The following is a 19,532-nucleotide window of genomic DNA, read 5'->3' as shown; positions in this document are numbered from 1 at the left end:
GCAACAATGAATGAATGGAATCCCAAAATCTCTGTAGATGTTCATTGAAATGAAAAATAAACAACCTAAATTTAAAAAAAAAATACAGTTTTTGTTGATTAACATTTGGTTTATTTTTATATGTTTTAGAGTTGTGAGTTTTTGTTAACATTTTGGTTTATTTTTATAAGTTTTATAGTTGTGAGTATAACATAAGTTTCTACTCTGATTTTATCCACTATATTTTTAATGTATTTGTATATTTTGTATATTATGTATATTTTATATTATGTATTTGTGTATCATGAATTTAAAAGTTTTTATACTGCATAATGATCCATATTTATCTCATACTTCATTTACTGGACATTTCAGTTATCTCTAAGTCATTTGTTCATAGTCAAAATAATAGTTTGATAAAACCCATTACTGTTGAGTTGAGGGAGCTCTGGTGACCTAGTGACAAGAAGTTGCGCTACGATCTCTGAAGGACAAGAAGTTGCGCCACAGTCTCTGAAGGCACGCAGTTCGAGGCCATCAGCTGCTCTGTAGCAGAAGGACAGGCAATCTCCTCTCAATGCAATTAACTGCCTCTGAACACCCACCAGAGGCTCAGCTATGGGTCTGTTCTGACTCCATATTACATAACAACCACCACAACAGCTGTTGAGTTGACTCTTAGTGACAGTGTAGGCCAGAATAGAACTGCCTTAGATTTCTTAAGCTGTAAATCTTTATGGACTCTTTATGCTACATCTGTCTCCTGCAGACTGCCTGGCAATTTCTCACTGCAGACCTTTTGGGTTGCATCTAAGAATTTTAACTCCTGTACTGCTACAACTCCTTCATGACCTGATTACCCAGTAGTCAGGAAAACATGTTACAATTACACACCCTCATTAATTATGAAGATTTTTTTTTACATTCATTAAAGGAGCCCAGATGGCACAATGGGTTAAGTGGGGGGCTTCTAACCGAGAGATCAGTGGTTTGAGTGGAGCAGGTGCCCCACACAGAAGAGATGTGGCAGTCAGCTGCCGTGAAATGCTTATCACCTGGGAAACCCTCCAGAAAAGTTCTGCTCTGTTCTGTGGGGTCACTGTAAGTTGGAACTGAGTTGTAAGTTGATCATTATGAATGTCCCACTGAGCCTTTAATTTACTGATCACGAATAAACCAAGAGGATCCATGGTAGAAGACCAGTGCAGTGGTTGTGCAATGGCGGTCTACACCCTTTCCTATCTCGTACTCTGTTGCCAGCTGGAAGTTCCAAGCAACTGAATGAACTACTCAAGACTATAGTTAGTCAAGAGGTAAGGGGAGAGGAACTCACTGCTGAGTGTCCTCTCGACCCGTAGTTCTCATCGCTTTTATGTTAAGAAGCTTTGCAAGTGGGAAAGTATGTTGAGTAGAGTTACAAGATAAAATGTTGCTTCCTGTTGCTCACCCATCCTGTCTACCAGACCTCATCCACATCAGCATTTTGAGATAGCAAGAGAATGTTTCTCTGCCAGACGCACACGCTAAGTCAGAATATTGCCCTTTACCCATCTTTGTTCTGTTGAACAATTAACTCCACATTTACGTAGGAATGTTTTCCTAGTTTTTTATAGTGTGCACTTAGAGTTTTTCTCTTTCAGAGAGTTTTCTGTGATTGCATTAATCCGAGCAACCCTAGATCTAGTCATCTCAACCCCTACAGTGTTCAGTAGGGACAACAGCCTTTCTGATGAAAGGGTAGAGACAGACATTGATGACCTAACAACTAGAATCTGTTAAAACTGAGCATTCTCTTGGTCCTTTGCTAATTGTTTCTTCTGGTTAAAATCTTTGCAAGTAGAAAAATATCTTTTAAAGAAAATGTTTTCAGCCTACTGTTTCCTCCTGGCCTTTTTCATTGTGGAGAATTTAGTTTGTTGGAAACCATAAGGCTGCTGACTAAGATTTCCTCCGAGGGAAATGTGTGTTTATTTGATCTAGAGAGATGTCAGAAAGATTTGGTTACCTCCGTGGACAGCTTGTCCTGATTCAGCTTTCAACCACATGTGCCAAACTGCCTACAGTAAATCCTGTGACAGAAACACTTGAACTTTGCTTAATACTCAGAAATTCTTGCCACCAGAAAAGTTTTTGATCTGGTATTTTCATGTCTCTTTAACTGCTGCAACAAATTACCATAGACTTTCTGGCCTAAAACATAAATTTGTCAGTTTACAATTTTTCTGGTCAAAAAATTTTCGGCCCAAGTTGTTTTGAACTCAGTAAACGAAGACCAAGGTGCCAGCAGGATTGCATCCCTTCTTGCTGCCTCTGGGGAAGAATCCATTGCCTTGGCTTCTGTAGCTTCCCACGGCTGCCTGCTTTCCTTGGCTCTTGTCCTCACAGCTTCAAAGCTAGAAGTGTATGCTTGCATCCTCACTTTGTATCATTCTTCCTCCCTCTTCTGCCACCATCAGCCGTGCATAAGGACCCTTTGTGATTCTAGTAGGCTCACCTGTGCAAACCAGGATATTTTCTCTGTTGCTCAGGCAGCTGACTGCAACCTTCGTTCTGCTTGCAAACTTAATTCCTCTTTGCCATTCACTAGTTGCAGTGATTAGATGTGGAAGTCTCCAGAGCTTCATCTGTAGGAATCAATATCAACTGTGAAAACCAGGCCAGGTGCTGATTGTGGAACAGACCACCAACTACTCATATGCAAGTTCAAGCTGAAGTTGAAGAAAATGAAATCAAATCCATAGGAACCAAAATTTGACCTTAAGTCTATCCTACTCGAATTTCAAAACCATCTCAGGAACAGGTTTAAGGCCTTGAGCACTAATGAGTAGAGACCAAATGAGCTGTGGGAGGATATAAAGAATAATATCCATGGAGATTGCAAAAAAGTCATTAAAAGGGAAGAGGAGGAAGAAAAGATGAAGATGGATGTCAGATGAGCCTCTGAATATTGCACTAGAGCCCTGATAAGCCAAAGCAAAGGGAAGAAATAAAGAAATTAAAGAGCTGAACAGAAGATTTCAAAGGGCAGCTTTGTCTTCAAAAGACAAAGCAAAGTATTATAATGAAATGTGCAAAGACCTGGAGTCAGAAAATCAAAAGGGCCAAACTCACTCATCATTTTTTAAGCTGAAGGAATTGTAAAACAAACTTGAGCCATGAGTTGCAATACTTAAGGATGCTTTAGACACAATATTAAATGATCCAAGAAGCTTTAAAAGAAGATGGAAGTAGTATACAGAGTCACTGTACCAAAAGGAATTGGCTGACACAGAAAAATTTCATGAAACAATGTATGAGCAAGAAGTCTTTGGTGATGAAGAAGTTCAAGCTGCTCTGAAAGAAATGGGGGAAAAAACAAGGCTCCAAGAATTGATGGCTTATCGATTGACATATATCAACAAACCGATGCTGCCCTGGATGTGCTAAGTTGTGCCAAGAAATCTAGAGGACAACTCTGTGGCCAACTGACTGGAAAAGATCTATATTTGTTACTATTCCACAGAAAGGTGACCTGACAGACTGTGGAAATTATTGAACAATATTATTAATAACACATGCAAGCAAGATTCTGCTGAAAATTATTAGAAAAAAACAACTGGAGGAGTACATCAACAGAAAACTGTCAGATGTGCAGGCTTGGTTTAGAAGAGGCTGTGGTACTAGGGATATTATAGCTAATATTAGATGGATCTTGGCTGAAAGCAGAGAGTACCAGAGGAATGTCTATCTGTGCTTCAAGGACTATGCAAAGGTGTTTGACTGTGTAGACCACAACAAACTGTGGCTGACTCTGAGAAGAATGGGAATACCAGAACATTTGTTTGTGCTTATGCAAAACCTATACTTGGACCAGTAGGAGGGGGTCAGAACAGAGCAGGGAGACACTGTATGGTTTAAAGTAGGGAAAGTTGTATGTCCAATATGTATCCTGTCTCCATACCATTTAAATCTATATGCAGAACAGATCACCATGAGTCTGGGCTCTATGAGGAGGAATGTGGCATCAGGATTGGAGGAAGACTCATCAACAATCTGCATTATCTCACAATCTCACACAACTCTGTTTGCTGGAACTGAGGAGGACCTGTTGCAGAAGGTCAAGGACTGCAGCCTTCAATATGGATTGAAGCTCAACATCAAGAATACAAAGATTCTCACAACTTGGCCTATTGACAGTATTATGATAGATGATAAAGAGATTGAGATTGTTAACAGTTTTAGTTTGCTTGGCTCTTGGTAACAGCAGTCAGAAAATCAGGAGACAAATTGCATTGGGGAAAATCAGCTGTCAGGGACCTCTCCAGAGTACCAAAGAGCAACAATAGTACATCAACAGGAAATTGCCAGAAATTAAAGCTGACTTCTTAAGAGGCCAAGGAACGAGGGATATCATTGCTGATATCAGATGGATCTTGACTGAAAGCACAGAATACCAGAAAGATGTTTATTTGTGTCTTACTAACTGTGCAAAGGCATTTGACTGTGTGGATCATAGCAAATTATGGATACAATTGAGAAAAATGAGAAGCCCAGAACACTTCATTGTGCTCGTACAAACCCAATACGTAGACTAAGAAGCAGTTGCCGTAATAGAACAAGGGAAACTGCATGATATAAAGTCTGGAAAGGTGTGCATCGGGATTGTATCCTTTCTCCATGCATACATGCATATCTGACCTGCAAACTGAGCAAATAATGTGACAAGCTGAACTGTGTGAAGAAGAATGTGGCATCAGAATCGCAGGAAGACTGCATTACACAGATGATAAAACCTTACTTGCAAAAAGTGAAGATGCCTGGTAATACTTACTGAAGATCAGAGATTACAGCCTTCCATGTGTATTACATCTCAATATTAGAAAAATCTTTGCCAGTAGGGAGCATCATGCTAGATGGAGAAAAGATTGAGGTTGCCAGTGACTTAATTTTGCTTGGATCCATAGCCAACCTCCATAGCAGCACCTGTCAAGCAGTCAAAATTCATAGGGTCATTCTGCTTTGTCATCCTCCTGTGGGCACCTTAACAGCCCTTTACCAGCCGTGGACAAGCAATGTAGAATGGAATCAGTCTTAAATGATCAGTCTTCTTAGTTGATGTCAAGTGTCTTGGGAACTCTGGTGACCTAGTAGATGTGGGGTTGTGTTGCGAACCCAGAGAAAGGGGGTTTAAACCCACAGGCTGCTTTGTGGGAGAAATATGATGGGTGATTTTGCTCTTGCAGTTTTCAGCCTCAGAAAGCCTGCTAGAAGATCAGCTATGTGTCGTTTCTGACTTGATGGTAGTGAAATGAATTTTGAATTTAATCGGTGCATTATGATAAATAAGATAAGCAGTGAAACAGCTAAAACACAGACAGACCTTGACGTAGTGCAGGTTGGTTTGTATACCCTACTATAGAGAAGATATTACAATAAAGCAAGTTGCATGTTGTTGGGGGTTTTTTCCATTTCTAGTGCATATAAAAGTTACAGTTATACTCCATTATTATATACTGCATTATGGTCTATTAACTGTGCAAGAGCATTGTGAAAACACTTCAAAATATCGTCAGAATTACCAAAATGTGGCAGAGAGACACAAAATGAACACATGTGGGTGGGAAAAATGGTGCTGATAGCCATGCTTAACACAGGGTTGCCAGGAAGCTTCAGTTTTAAAACATAAGCCTCTGTGTAGCACAATAAAGTGAAAATAAGTAAATCATGAAATTTGGGGTTTTTTGGTTTTGTTTTTAAAATTTGGTTTTTTTGGTTTTGTTTTTAAAATTTTTTTTTTCGATAATTATATTTTATTAATTTTCATAAACATTTACAGAGATTTTGGGCTTCCACTCATTCATTGTTGCACTAAAATTTTTTTTTTAAATTTTATTTTATAATTGGTTTTTTAGGATCTGACTGGTACAAGAAGAGATTGCCCCTCCTTCTCCAGCAGAGCATCTGGTGGATTCGAACTGCATACCTCTGGGATTATAGTGCAGCTTCTTGCCACTAGGCCACCAGAGCTCCCTGAAATATATTTGGGGTTTTATGAACTAAAACTCAAGTTTATACAATGGTAAAAATTGAAAGGAAATTATTTCAGAAATAGGAAGGATGGTCAAATGTCTGATACATACATAAAGCAAAATATTAAACAGTCATTACAAATTGTATTTTTTAAAAAATATGTACCTAGGAAATCATAATACTATATATTTTTAAAGGATCTCTCCGTTATCATCAACACCTAATTGAAATAGGACACAGAATTACCCATTTTGACTAAGTTAAAAATAGATTATAAAATAATAAAATAAAATAAAAAAATATTAAAAAAATAGATTATAAAGCTTTAAAGGAAATTCATTATAACATTTATGAGGAGAATTTCTGGGTAATGATGGGATTTTTTCCCCCTTAAATATTTTTTAATTTTCTTAGTGTTTTCTCTATGGGTATAATTACCACTCGACAGTGGAAGCAAGTTATTAAACATCTTTTATTAGAACTTGTGCAGGAGTGAGACATCATTGTCTTTGTTTCACAGTACTTGTTCATTAATAGTAATTTGTTAAGTATTATTGTGTTTTTTTTTCCCTAATCACTTGCACTTTGATCTTTCAAACAGGTTTACTCGAAACCAACAAAGGCTTTTGGAGCAAAATAAAAATCAGGAGGAAGCAACCAATGTAAGTGAATAGAAATGCTATAAAATGAAAATTTGAGCCATTATACCAATTGTATAATAAGGAATAAGACTTATCTAAAACAGGTCAAATTTGAAGTGGCTTGCACCATGCAGAATACTTAATAGTCATTAAGTTCTTAGTAAAAGATCATAAGAAGAGTCCTTAATTAAACAGAAACTCATGTGGGTGGTGAGATGTACTTAGGAAGAGTGTTGTCTGTTGTAGAGCTAATTCTTCCTCATATTACACCCTAACCAGTCTTTCTCCCTTCCAAAGGAATATCACAGGGGCAAAGTCAGGGTAAACTACAAGGCACATTTCTTTCTAAGTTGTGTTTCTGGTTGCTTGCTTTTCAGACTAGCAGCGAACCTTCTGCACCGTCCTCTGATCTCCTGGACCTAAGCCCCAGCCCTCCGACTCCTAGAGCCACTCTGGGAGAACTCAACACCATGAATGCTCGGCTTTCAGACTTAAGTAAATAAGCACTCGGGCCTTTTGAGACCCACAGAAGAGGCTGATGCGAAACAGTTCTTCTTGATTTCCTAATTAAATGCCACCTCTGGAGTATTGAAGTCAGTTTTAATATTAGAGAACTCTATCTGGAGATGTAGATTCAGTCCCAGCTGATGATTGAGTCAAGCCCCAATGAACGGGTTGTGTCTGGGGAAGCAGGTCTTTGAAACAACTGCTGGCTTAGAATTTCAGTTTACTTGATTTGTTTGGAGCCTGTGTAACTTCATGGCCTTTGCTTAAAGCTGCTCTGAAGATATGCACTGCTTTCTTTGAGTTTCTGTACAATACCACAGGTTCAGATAAAGGAATATATGATGAAATCAGATGATGGGAGAAATTCAGGAATTACGCAGCCCGATATATGTGATGAAGTTTAGGATCAACAACAAAGATTTTAAGAGAAGTCTAATTTGAAATCCCAATCCTGCCACCTCCTAACCATCCTCTCTTTTATAAATGGACTTCTCTCCTTTATAAAATATGGACAACGGTTGCTTCATGAAATTGCTAGGAAGTAGAAAAAGTAATGTTTACAAATTGCATTGTAAGTTTAAGATACCTATTTGACCACTCTCCTTTGTTATCTTCTGTCCTCATTCCCAAAAAGTTTTGGTAAATAAGGATGATGAAAAATGCTGAATTTTAGAACTCTTTTCAAACTGAAGTTTGAGGATTTTTTCTCAAGGATTTTTTTTCCCAGAATCAAAATATTCAGAATCACTGAATTTGGGGTGGGTTTTTTTTTAAATAACTCCCCCAGTCTAAAATAATGACTACTTGTGTGTGCCAGTGGAAAGTGTGGGATCCTGCTGCATTGAAGAGTTTTCTTGGGTTCTTAATAGGAATTTTCAGAAGGAGAAAATAATTATCCCTTTGGAGTGACTCACTTAAAATTACAGAAAATTAGGAGTTGGAGGTCATTGTAGAGTTCTGAATACCAGTTAGTGTCTTACTTTTGTGCTTTACCGAACAAGATGTATAATCCAGTCTGGATTAGTTTGGGGACTTAACCGAAACAACGCTACTTTTATAACAGGCTTTTTTTCTTTTCAGCATGAAATTTCTCTTTCAAACTGTCATGAGTGATGATTTTAAGAAGTTCTATGATTTCATGGTGACAGAAAGTTTGAAATTAATCGCTTTAATTTGGCTATTTTTTTATGATACTTATCTTTAAAGAAATTAATGACAAAAGTAATGCAAAACCAAATGTATTTAAAAAACTAAACAGAATCGTCTTCAAGTATAATGATTAACCTTATTTTCTAAAAGATCTTGGGTAATACACATGAAAATCTTGAGTCCATAATATCATATATTCACCATATAAAGAAATAAACGACTTTTATTAAGTCTCTAAACATTTGAATCAAGCTCTATTGGGTGAGTAACTCTCCCAATTAAACCCATGGGCTTTAACCTAAAGCTAGATTCAAAGAAAACAAAGTCATGACCAATTTAACAATTCAAATAATTAAAATTATAGTATAATTTCACATTTGTTGCCTAATATTAGGTAGAAACTTAAGAAGCAATATTAACATATATTTAACTGAAAGAAAATGAACCATTCTTTTTCATAACCCCTTAAATATAGTCTTTCAGTAATTTTCCTTTATAAAGTAGGACAAATACCTTTCCACTAAGGCTGACATTGCCATAAGTCACCGAGAAATAGACATTATTTTTAATTGCTTATTTATATTATTTAAACTATATAACTAAAAAAATTTTTTTTTAATACAAAATTTTCATATACATTGTTTTTCACACCAGTAATTTGGTTATTTTTAACTTTTTTTTTTAACTGTAGAAAATCCAGTAGAATAACTGATTGACAAAATGTTTCAAACTTAGCAATGGATCTGTTTTGTGTTACAGATTTTAGATCTCCAGTTCCTGCTGTGAACAATTCTGTGAGGCCCAGCCATTATCCACAAATGGACTTATTAGCCTCAGAAAACACAGAAACACTCCTGTAAGTATATCAGCGACACTGCAGAACGAATGCCGTATCATTTCTTATGTTTAAAAGAGCAAGGCATAATAAGAAATATACAGACTTAAAAACTAGACAGACTTGAGTTAAAAATCTCAGCACTACATCTTGCTAGCCGGAGGGCCTTCCTTAGTATAGTTACCTACTGTGAACCTCTTCTAAGAACATCCTAGATCTTATAAATATTCAAGAATACTCTATATATAAGGGAGCTCTGGTGGCCTAGTGTCAAGAAGCCACTCTACAGTCCTGAAGGCACACGGTTCAAGGCCACCAACAGCTCCACGGGAGAAGGATGGGCAGTCTCCTCCTGTGTGATTAACTGCCTCTGAAAACCTGCCAGAAGGTCAGCTATGGGTAAGTTCTCACTCAGTGGTACACAACAACAACATGCTATGTTAAGACTTCTAGTATAGCATTTAGTGTATAACAAGCCTTCAATTAATTGTGTCTATGTTTTATTTTTTTAGTGATGACAGGAAGTAAGGGGAAATGGGAATACAGTGACAGAGGGAAGATAAGTGAGGTACAAAATTATAACACTAACAGCTACACCAGTTACAGGTTGCTTGCCATGGGCCAAGCACTTTGATAAGCTCTTTTTCTTTATTTCTTTTCTTTAAGCTTTATAAAGTTCCTTCTTGTTGTTTTGTGCCATTGAGTTGAAACTGACCTGTAGCTGACCCATCAGTGGGTTTTCAGAGGCTGTAAATGCACAGGAGGAGATTACTTGTCTTTTCCCCACAGAGCAGCTAGTAGATTTGAGCCACCTGCCTTTGAGTTGTTAGTGCAAACACTAGGCCACCAGTGAATCTCCTACCTTACCTGAAAATCATTGCAACAATTCAGCTCGAGGCCGTCAAGTCAGAACTGACTTCTAGTGGACCCCTAGCCTCCAGTGCGTTTCCAGCGGCAGTAAATCAGACTTGAGGAAATTGTGCATTTCACTCAGACTGCTCCCTTTTAAGCTGACAGTGCAATTCCTTACCTACAAAGACAACAAAATAATAATAATAATAATAATAATTTAGATGCTTGTTAATAAGTCAAACTGCTGGCCCCCAGAAATTTTGATTCAATAAATTAGGATGACTGTGAAAGAAATGTTTTTATTTGATGCGATAGTAAATTTTGACTTTCAGTGATCTTGATACAGAGGTATACTTTCCCATAAGGTTTTCTTTTTCTTTTCAGCTTACCAGTGCGGAATATCCTTATTTTTTATAATTTTTAATTTATGCATTAATGAAAGTTTTCAAAAAACTTGGATTTCCATCCATTCATTTTTGTACATTTTTCTCCCCACCCTTGCCCCAGTTAGCTTTTCTTTTTAAAAAGATCCTCTCATTGTTGTACAGCTTTCTCCCTTCCCCCGCCCTGCAGTCTAATCTGATATGCACTTCTAGGTAGTATGTAAAGGAAGAAGCTGTGGTGGTGTCTGGGTTACATTATGGGGTGATAATCTAAAGGTCAGCAGTTTGAATTCAGCAGCAGCTCTCAGGGAGGGAGGTGGACACTCACCTCCTAGAAGGATTTACAGCTTCAGAAATCAGATGGAAATTGTGGAGTGGAGCCAACTCGATAGCAGTGAGTTTTCGGTAACCTTTGCAAGAATAGATTTGCCGTCTTTCTCATGCAGTAGCTTGGTGGATTTTCACATCACTGGCCTTTTGATTAGCAGCCAAGTCCATAATCATTATGCCACCAGGGCTTCTTAGATTGGGGATAAGAGTTCAAGAATTTTAAATTTTAACAAGCTTTCCTAAGCTTCAAAAAAGCGGTTCTTTGATCATACATTGAGAAGAATTTTAATGCGCATCTGCCCAAAATCCAGTCAATAGTTTTGCAAGTACTTGGAATTCATTGGCATGAAAGTTTTCAAAATTTCCATACAGTAATATTGACTGTGTGTTTGTGCATGTGTGTTGTGTATAAAAGTCTGAATTTTAACATAGTATTTATTTGTGTATTTTGAATCCTTGGTGTTCCCATTTTATGCATCTTAGGAATGTTAGGTTTCCTTGATGAATTTCTCCTTTTGTCATTAGATAATAGCTTTCCTCGTTCCTTTAGTTCTTTTTCCCTGATGTCTACTTGAATACTAATATAACTACTCTTCTTTTGGTTAACGTTTGCGTGATACATCTTCTTCTGCCCTTTTCTTTTAACTTTTCTGTATCAGAATATGTGAAGTGAGTTTCTTGTGGACAGCAAAAGTTGGATCACTCTTTCTCCCCCTTTACATTTCTCTTTTAATTGGTATATTGAAACCATTTTCATTGAGCATAATAATTGATAGGCTTGGACTTAGGGTCTCTTATAATTTTCTCTATTTGTCTTGAGCTCTCTTTTTTTGTTCTCTAATTTAGTATTCCATTTTAGTTTACCAATTATGATTTTCATTTTTATCTTTATATAGTGTTTATACCTATACATGTGTATATAAGTGTTCATATATATTTATATAGAATATAGAATAGTTCTGGGGTTGGCAATATTTTCACTTAATTTTTCTGTCCACATAGAATCAGTACTTTACCCCGTAAAGGGAATTATAGCAATCTTACCACCTTATATGTCTCTTTAACATTTCTCTTTTATATTATAATTACTTTACGTATTTTACATACATTGATAAAACACATTAGGGTTCAGGGGAGACTGAGGAAGATGACATAAATGATGTATACTGTATTGAAACAAATGAGGGAGAAAAATGTTTAAAAGTGATATGTGATTAGGTATTATTGTCATTACAGGAGTCCAGAGTGAAGGTTGCACAGTGGAGTGGACTTGGGGGAAGGGAATAAAAGAATTTTTTCTTTTATTTTTCAAAGAGATGAGTGAACTGGGGCGGGGCAGGGGTGGGCAGGGAGAAAAGTGCAACAATGAATGAATGGAAATCCAAAGTCTGTAAATTTTCATTAAAATTAATAATAAAAAAATTGAGAGAAAAAGAAAAACACATCAGTGTAATAACTTGTGCTTTCAGCTCTCAAATATATTTTAAAGAGCTGATGAAGAGAATAGTCTTCTTGTATTTGTCCAAATATTTACCATTTCTATTGCTTCTTTTTTCTTATAGTTCTGTTGAATGACTTACTCTTTCACAGTAGGCCTTTAGGCAGGAAATCTCCTCATTCCATTTCATCTGAGAGTGTCGATATTCCTTCTTCATTCTTCAAGGATATTTTCACTTGATAGAGAATTCTGCAGTGACAGTTCTTATCTTTCAGCATTTTAAAATGCTGTTCCAATCTGTTCTCACCTGTTCTGATAAGAAATCTTTGAATTGTTGCTCTTCTATTGGTAATAAATGTTGTTTTCTCCAGCCACTTTGAATAATTTTTTTCCCTCTTAATTTTGAGCAATGTGGTTATGATGTGTCTGGGCTTTGAATTCTTTCAGTTTATCTGTTTGGCTTTGCTGAGAGTATTAGATTTTTGTGGTTGCCATAACAAATCACCACAAACTGGGTAGGTTAAGACAACGCCAATTCAATATTTCACAATTTTGAAAGCTAGCAGTCGAAGATTCCATAGGGCCGTCTCCCTCTGGAGCGTCTACAAGGAGAGCTGACCTTTGCCACCTCTACTTTCTGATGACTGGACAGCATTCCTGGACTTCGTTGGCTTGTGGTCTTATTACTCTTAAGTCTTACTTTCGTCTTCCCATCACATTTGCTCCCCATGCCTTTCTCTCTGAGGTATTTGTTAGCGGATTTGTTGTTGTCTGGGACTGAGTACATCTCATAGTGACAGCTCTGAGCCCTGTCCTATCCTGTGCCATCCTCTTCTTCACCCCTGACACACTTGAGTCCATTGTTGCCATCACTGTGTTAATCCCTTTGGTTGAGGGTCACCTTCTCTTTTGCTAATCCTCCACCTTTAAAAGAATTATGTCCCTCTCCAAGGATGACTGGAAAAGAATTGATGCGTTTGAGCTATGCTGTTGGAGAAGAGCACTGAACATCCATGGACGGTCAAGAGAACGAACAGCTATGTCTTGGAAAGAGTGCAGCCAGAGTGCTCTTTGGAGGCAAGAATGAATGATGGGGCTTCGCCTCACATACTTTAGACATATTACTAGGAGACATATTCCTTAGAGAAGGACATGATGCTAGGATGCTAAGAAGGGTGGAGGGTTCGCAAAGGAGAGGAAGACCCTCAACCAGGTATATTGACAAGGTAATTGCTGCAATGGGCTCCTGTGTGTTGGGAAGTGTGAGGATGGCACAGAATAGGACAGTGTTCATTTGTTCATAGGGTAGCTATGAGTCATCCCAACAGCACCTAACAGCAACAACCACAGCAACATGCCTGAAGTATAGGGAACAAAGATTTGTCATCTTGGCCTCCAAGCAGCACTCTGGCTCCCCCTTCTCCAAGACATCTCTTTGCACATTTGGCATTCCACGTGATTCTCAGTAGTCTCCTCCAACACCACAGCTCAAAGATATCAAATCTTCTGTCATCCTTATTTGTTGTCCAGCTCTCAGATGCCCAGCAAGTGATTGAAAAGACCATAGCCTGATTCAGGCACACCTTAGTCTTCAAATGGATATCATTGCTTCTCAGTAATTTGGAGAGGTCTCTAATTGCAGACTTTGCCAGTGCAATATGACTCCTGATCTCCTAATTGTTGATAGCAAGAGTATATATAGATTGTTGGTCCACATAAGATGAGGTAGTTGACAGATGCAATCTTTTCTCCATCTATTATGATGTTGGCTATTGGTTCATTGGTGAGAATTTTTATTTTCTTGATGTTGAGATGTAATCCATACCAAAGGATTGATCTCCCGCAGGAAATGCTTCTAGTCTAGTGTGTCTAATGCCAGAAGGGTCTCCCACGGTGGTCAGATTTTAGCAGAGCCCTTAGATTAAGAACAGACTAGGAAGCAGAATTGGTCATCCACTTCTTTTTTAGAAGGCGTCTGGGAACCAACCCTATGAACAGTAGAGGAACACGGATAGTTAACAGTAATTAGAGGTAGAACGTAGATTGGATGTCAGTCAAAATGGGGAGAAACAGACATCCGTTAATAGTTGGAACATAAAATGTACAAAATAATGAACGTTGGAAAACTAGATATTGTGAAAAATGAAATGGAACACATGAACATCAACATTGTAAGCATTGATGAAATGAGATGTACTGGCATTGGCCACTTTGAATCAGACAATCACATGGTATACTTGGCTGGGAATGAAAAACAGAAGAATAATGGTATTGTCATTGGATTTAGAGCCCAGCTAGTTAATACAGGATTATCTCCTCATCTCACGTCCTAATTTTAGTTAAAACTGTGGAGATCCTTTTTCCAAATGAGGTCATATTCTCAGAGTTACCAAATCATGTTGTGAACGTATCTTTTTAGAGGCCACCATCTAATCCACCCATTAAAGAGCTCTGCTGGCATAATGCATAACATATTGGACTGCAAACCACAAGGTCGGCAGTTTGAACCTACTAGCTGCTTTGTGAGAGAGATAGAGGTGGCCTTCTCCTGTATTACAGCCTTGAAAACCCAGGGGACGGTGGCAGTGAATCGGAACCCAGTCAGCCTCTCGCTCGGTACTTTTTGAATCTTTGAGTATGTCTCATCAGGCTAGGAAAGTTTCCAGCCTTCATGTTTTTAAACTATCTTGTCAGAACTGCATCATATCCTTTGTCCTCCTGGAACTCTGATGATTCAGATGTTAGTCCTGCTGGCATCTCCTCAAGTCCTTAGGATCTTGTTCACATTATCATTTCACTCTTGTTTTCTACCTTGTTTTCAGTTTGGCTAATATATATATTGACCTTTGTTCAGATTCTCTGACTGACTTCTGCTGCCATCTCCATTTTGCTGCTGAGCTGGTTGTATTTTATTTCTGTTATTAGGATTTTTTTTTTAAATCTCATTTGTTCTTTTATATTGAGATCTTCTTTTGCTTAGCTACTGGGGCTTTTTTGGTTCTAGTTTTTCACCATAATTGTTTGAGATTGTTTGGTGGAACATTTGAATAATAACATAGTTTTACACAAGTAACACACGCACTTCTACATTTGTTTGCCAATTGCTCCTTCCCCGGAGAGGTATTTTTGTAAACATGCCATGCATTTTTATTTTACAACAGCGTATGGAAAAATTGGCAAAATGGAACTTATGAAGATATCTCCTTCGGGGAGGGAGAGGTTGGCAAACAAACATAGAAAGTGTGTGTTATTTGCATAAAAATACAGTAACTACTTTGCAATCTTTGGCGGATAATTCCAGCTTCTGTGTTCCTGCCATTGGTGTCTGTTTTTTCCCCATGGAGGTTGACATTTTCCTGGTTCTTCGTGTGTCTTGTAATTTTGGATTGTATCATGGATATTTTGAATACAGGTATGCATCATTTAACATTCACAGTACATTCTGTGAAAAAGGACAGTGTGTGATTTGGATGTTGTATGAACACAGTAAAGCCTTGTGGGAACCTGCTTCCACTCTCGTGTTGTTACTGCTGCTGCCAGAAACCAGAGGACAAAGGAATGGGAACAGCAACAGCATGAAGAGCAGCAGTGGGCACAGTGGCAGTAGGCACAGTAGCAGAGGACACAGCAATGGTGGATGGCAGTGGACCAGCAAGAATGCTAACAGAGGCAGTGGGGACATCAGTAGTGCGGCAGTGGGAACAGTGGCAGTGGGGACGCCAGCAGAGGTGGCAGGGTGGGGCAGCTACAGGAAGAGCAGACTATGAGGAAGTGATTGAGTAGATAGCAGAGTGTGTCCACTCCCACCTGCTATTTACCTGCCTGCTGGGCAAAGCCCAGCAACCTACACCTGGAGATTTGTCCCCTGAGATAAGAATTAGTCTTCAGTGTCTGCTGTCTTGACTGGGACCAGGTCTTAGCATATGTAGGGCAAGGGTGAGCGCAGTCCTAGACCATTTTCTGAAGCTGTTTTCTGGAATTGTTCCTCCTTTGTGCCTTCTGTTGCTCTGTGCTTTCCTGAACCTCCCCTTTTAGGTTCTGCAGTCAGGAAGGTGGGCTTTTGGTTGTCCACTCTGCTGCTTCCAGAACCCCTCAAGTATGCCTGTGACAGGACCAAGTGGCAGGACAGGAAAAAACCCAAAGAAACAGTGGGTTTGTTCCATATTCTTGCAATCACAGTTCTACTTTGTGGAAAGATTCGCCTCCCCTCGCAGTTTTAGACTCTGACAAATCCTGTTGCCTTTGCTGTCACCGCTTGTATGGTAGAACTGCCTGGGAGTTGGACTGTGAAAGAACCAAGAGAAGAAAAGAAGCAGAGCAGAGATATCTGTGCTTTCTCTAAGCACTTGGAATTTTCTTTGCTATTCATTAAGTAAAAGCTAGATGGTTGTTTCTGGTGTACGGTCCTCACAGAGGCCAACTTTCGAATTTGGGCTGCATTACATTTAAGCTAGAGAATGTCAGAAGGGGAAAGAATGACAAATACACCAACAGTTCTGTGGTACTTTAAACAGTTCTGTGGTCTTTCCAAGTCTAGGCTGATACTGTTAACATTTATTATCCTCCAGTAGTTGCTCTGTGAATTCTTTCCAGGTTTTTTTGTTTGTCTGTTTTTTTTGTTTGTTTTTTTAATTGAGATTTTAATGAAAGTTTATATAGAACTTGGATTTCCATTCATTCATTGTTGCACATTTTCCTCCCTGCCCCCTCTCCTCCTAGTTCACTTTTCTCTTTGGGAAAAAGAAAGTTCTTTCATTGTTCTACAGTCCCTCCCACCCCAGTCCACTTCACTATGCAGCTCTTTTATCTGGGCTCATGCCATGCTAATAATACCTAATCATATATTCCTTTTAGATAGAACGGCATTTAGAGCTCTTGTCCATAGGGTCGCTATGAGTCACAAGTGACTTGATGGCACATAACAACAACATATTCATTTTATACGGTTTTCTCCCTTGTCTGTTTCAATGCCGCGTACATTATTTATCCCCTCTTTTTTATTTTAATCCCAACCCCCATGTTAGTCCCGTTTTATAGCAGTACAGGGTTTTTTCTTTGTTTTTTGTTGTTGTTGTTTTCTTGTTGTGCACTGTTGAATTGGATCCGACTGGCACTGGAGGAGATTGCCCCTCCTTCTTCAGCAGAACATCTGGTGGATTCGAACTATGTGCCTTTGGGATTGCAGGACAGCTTCTTGCCACTAGACCACCAGAGCTCCCCTCTGTCCAGGTTTTATAGTTGCATCAGTTAGGGAAGCAAAGTGGCATGCATTTCCTCCATCTTCCACATAACCAGAATCCTTTCTCTCCCTCCGTAAGCTTTGCATTGCACTGCTTCCTATCCCTCTGGAAATGATGGGGAGGTAACTGTCTGACAGGAAAAGGGAGAGTTCTGTTCTTGCCTGGGGTTTGAGCCCACTCAGGGGCTCACGCCTACCCTGGCCGCAGCACAGTGCTTTGTGGCTTTGCTCTCTTTCTTGTTGAACACCTGGCACTGTAGACACTAGAGTGTCACCTGTTATGCAGAAGTACCATTTTTGTACAGTCTGATGTACATTTTAGATACCATCGTTAGGTAAAGAAAATCCTCTTACTTTCTGCATTTGTGTTCTCACTGTAGGGTAACCATGCTGTGTTATCACACTATCCTAGGTCTCCCCCGAGGACCAGCCAAAACCACCTCTCCAGCCCCACATACGACAACGTAAGTAATGAAACGCTTCTCTGCTGATGACCCCCGGCCACAGCCGAAGCATCTCTACTTGTTACGTCTCATGTTCTGCTCAGTGTTTCTTTATATGAACTATTAGTTGGTCCAGCTCTTGATAGGACCTTTTCTTGATTATATTTTTATCTAAGATAAGCCAGGTCTCAGCACTTCAGTCAGGAAGATGGTTAAGGATCAAAATTTCTTAACAGTTATTTGCAGTTCTCTTTGGCAGATTTCCAGCAGGCTTTTATCCCCACTACTCGACTGGCACTAGGCATTGGTGACATCATGCTTGGGAGGGTGGAGGGACAGTGCAGGAGAGGAAGGCCCTCTATGAGGTGGATTGATTCAGTGACTGGGATAATTGGGATGGGAGTGTCAGAGACAGTGTGATTGGCACAGGACAGAGCAGAGTTTAGGGCTGTTGTACATAGGGTCGCTATGAGTCGCAAACGACACGACGGCACATAACAACAACAACAAACTCGACTGGCTAGATTCTTGCCATCATCACTAGTGACCTCTGTAGCACTAAACGGTTACTTCAATTCTGCCTTCATCTTACTGGATATCCTGTAGCGTGTGGCCAAGTTCATCACTGCCTCTTCTCTGTGCATGTACCTCCCAGCATGCTGCTTTCTCACCTCACTTCCATTCCATCCCATCGCCAATGCCTTTGCTGGCGTTGCCTCCTCTGTGATCTTTGAACATTAGAGACCTCCAGTCATTCCTCTACAGTCATTCCTCAGTGGTCTTTCAGTCCTATATCTTAAAAGAAAAAAAAAATTCACATTCTGATAACATAAAAATGAAAATCTCCAGTGCAAACCCTGCCCCTAAACTCTGACCTCATGTATTCACATCCTCTTACCATGGCCCCTGGATGCCATCCCAGTCCTCCTCCAAGCCTGCAGTCCTGCTTGATAAGAAGGTCTCTCTACTTTTTCAGACTCGAGCCAGACTCCTTGGGGAACTAGTGCTTGACTTTCTCTTTTCCCTGCAGGATACACCTCCTCACCCAGACTGCTGTCCGTGAGCACAGTGGTGGTTTACTGAGGGCCGTCCTGCTTCTGCCTTTGGCCTTTCCCACCCTCCTCCTTCCTCACTACTGCCTGCCTGTGCATTCTGTTCTCAAAGCAGGAACCAGAGCAATCTTTTTTACAAACTAAAGTGCTGTTATGTCATTCACCTTTTTCCAATCCCCCCTGCGGCCTCCTCCTATTTTTACTCAGTAAAAGTCTACGATGCTGATCTGATTCCCTGTTTCTGTCCATCACCTCTCATTCCCTCCGTGTGCTCACTCTGCTCTAACCACATTGCCTTCGGCCCATGGAAATCTTTATTAAAAGACAGAGAGATGAGAGATAACTAAAACAGTAGTATTTGCATTGTCTCCGTCCACATCATAGCCTGGGAACTTGCTCTTCTGTCAGATCTCTGCTGGGCCTACTTCACTCAGATCTGTGCTTAGATGTTCCCATCAGCAAGGGAGCCACTCTATCCCCCGATCACTGTCTATCAAAAAAACAGTGCTCCTCTCCACACCTGACCCCATCCACTCCAGCCTCTCTTACTCACTTTGTCCTGCACTTGAAAATGAAATCCTGCTATGCATCGGAGAGTTGGACAGTGAATAGGAATTATAGAAAGAGAATTGATGCCTTTGAGTTGTGGTACTAGAGAAGAGTGTTGAATATACC

General features: G+C 39.4%; 1 protein-coding gene across 1 annotated transcript in view; it reads left to right on the top strand.

The window, feature by feature from the left end:
- The window catches only part of TOM1L1 (target of myb1 (chicken)-like 1), a 68,746-nt gene that overhangs the window by 38,064 nt on the left and 11,150 nt on the right, over nt 1-19,532 (top strand). The window contains exons 9-12 of the mRNA XM_006889269.1: nt 6,590-6,650; nt 7,007-7,124; nt 9,045-9,141; nt 17,775-17,826. Coding sequence (XP_006889331.1) covers nt 6,590-6,650; nt 7,007-7,124; nt 9,045-9,141; nt 17,775-17,826 — 328 coding nt within the window. The remainder of the gene's footprint in view (nt 1-6,589; nt 6,651-7,006; nt 7,125-9,044; nt 9,142-17,774; nt 17,827-19,532) is intronic.

This window comes from Elephantulus edwardii, unplaced genomic scaffold (assembly GCF_000299155.1).
Source record: "Elephantulus edwardii isolate Elephantulus edwardi_28Jun2011 unplaced genomic scaffold, EleEdw1.0 scaffold00077, whole genome shotgun sequence".
Classification (NCBI taxonomy): domain Eukaryota; kingdom Metazoa; phylum Chordata; class Mammalia; order Macroscelidea; family Macroscelididae; genus Elephantulus; species Elephantulus edwardii.
This window is presented reverse-complemented; position numbering and strand designations above follow the sequence as displayed.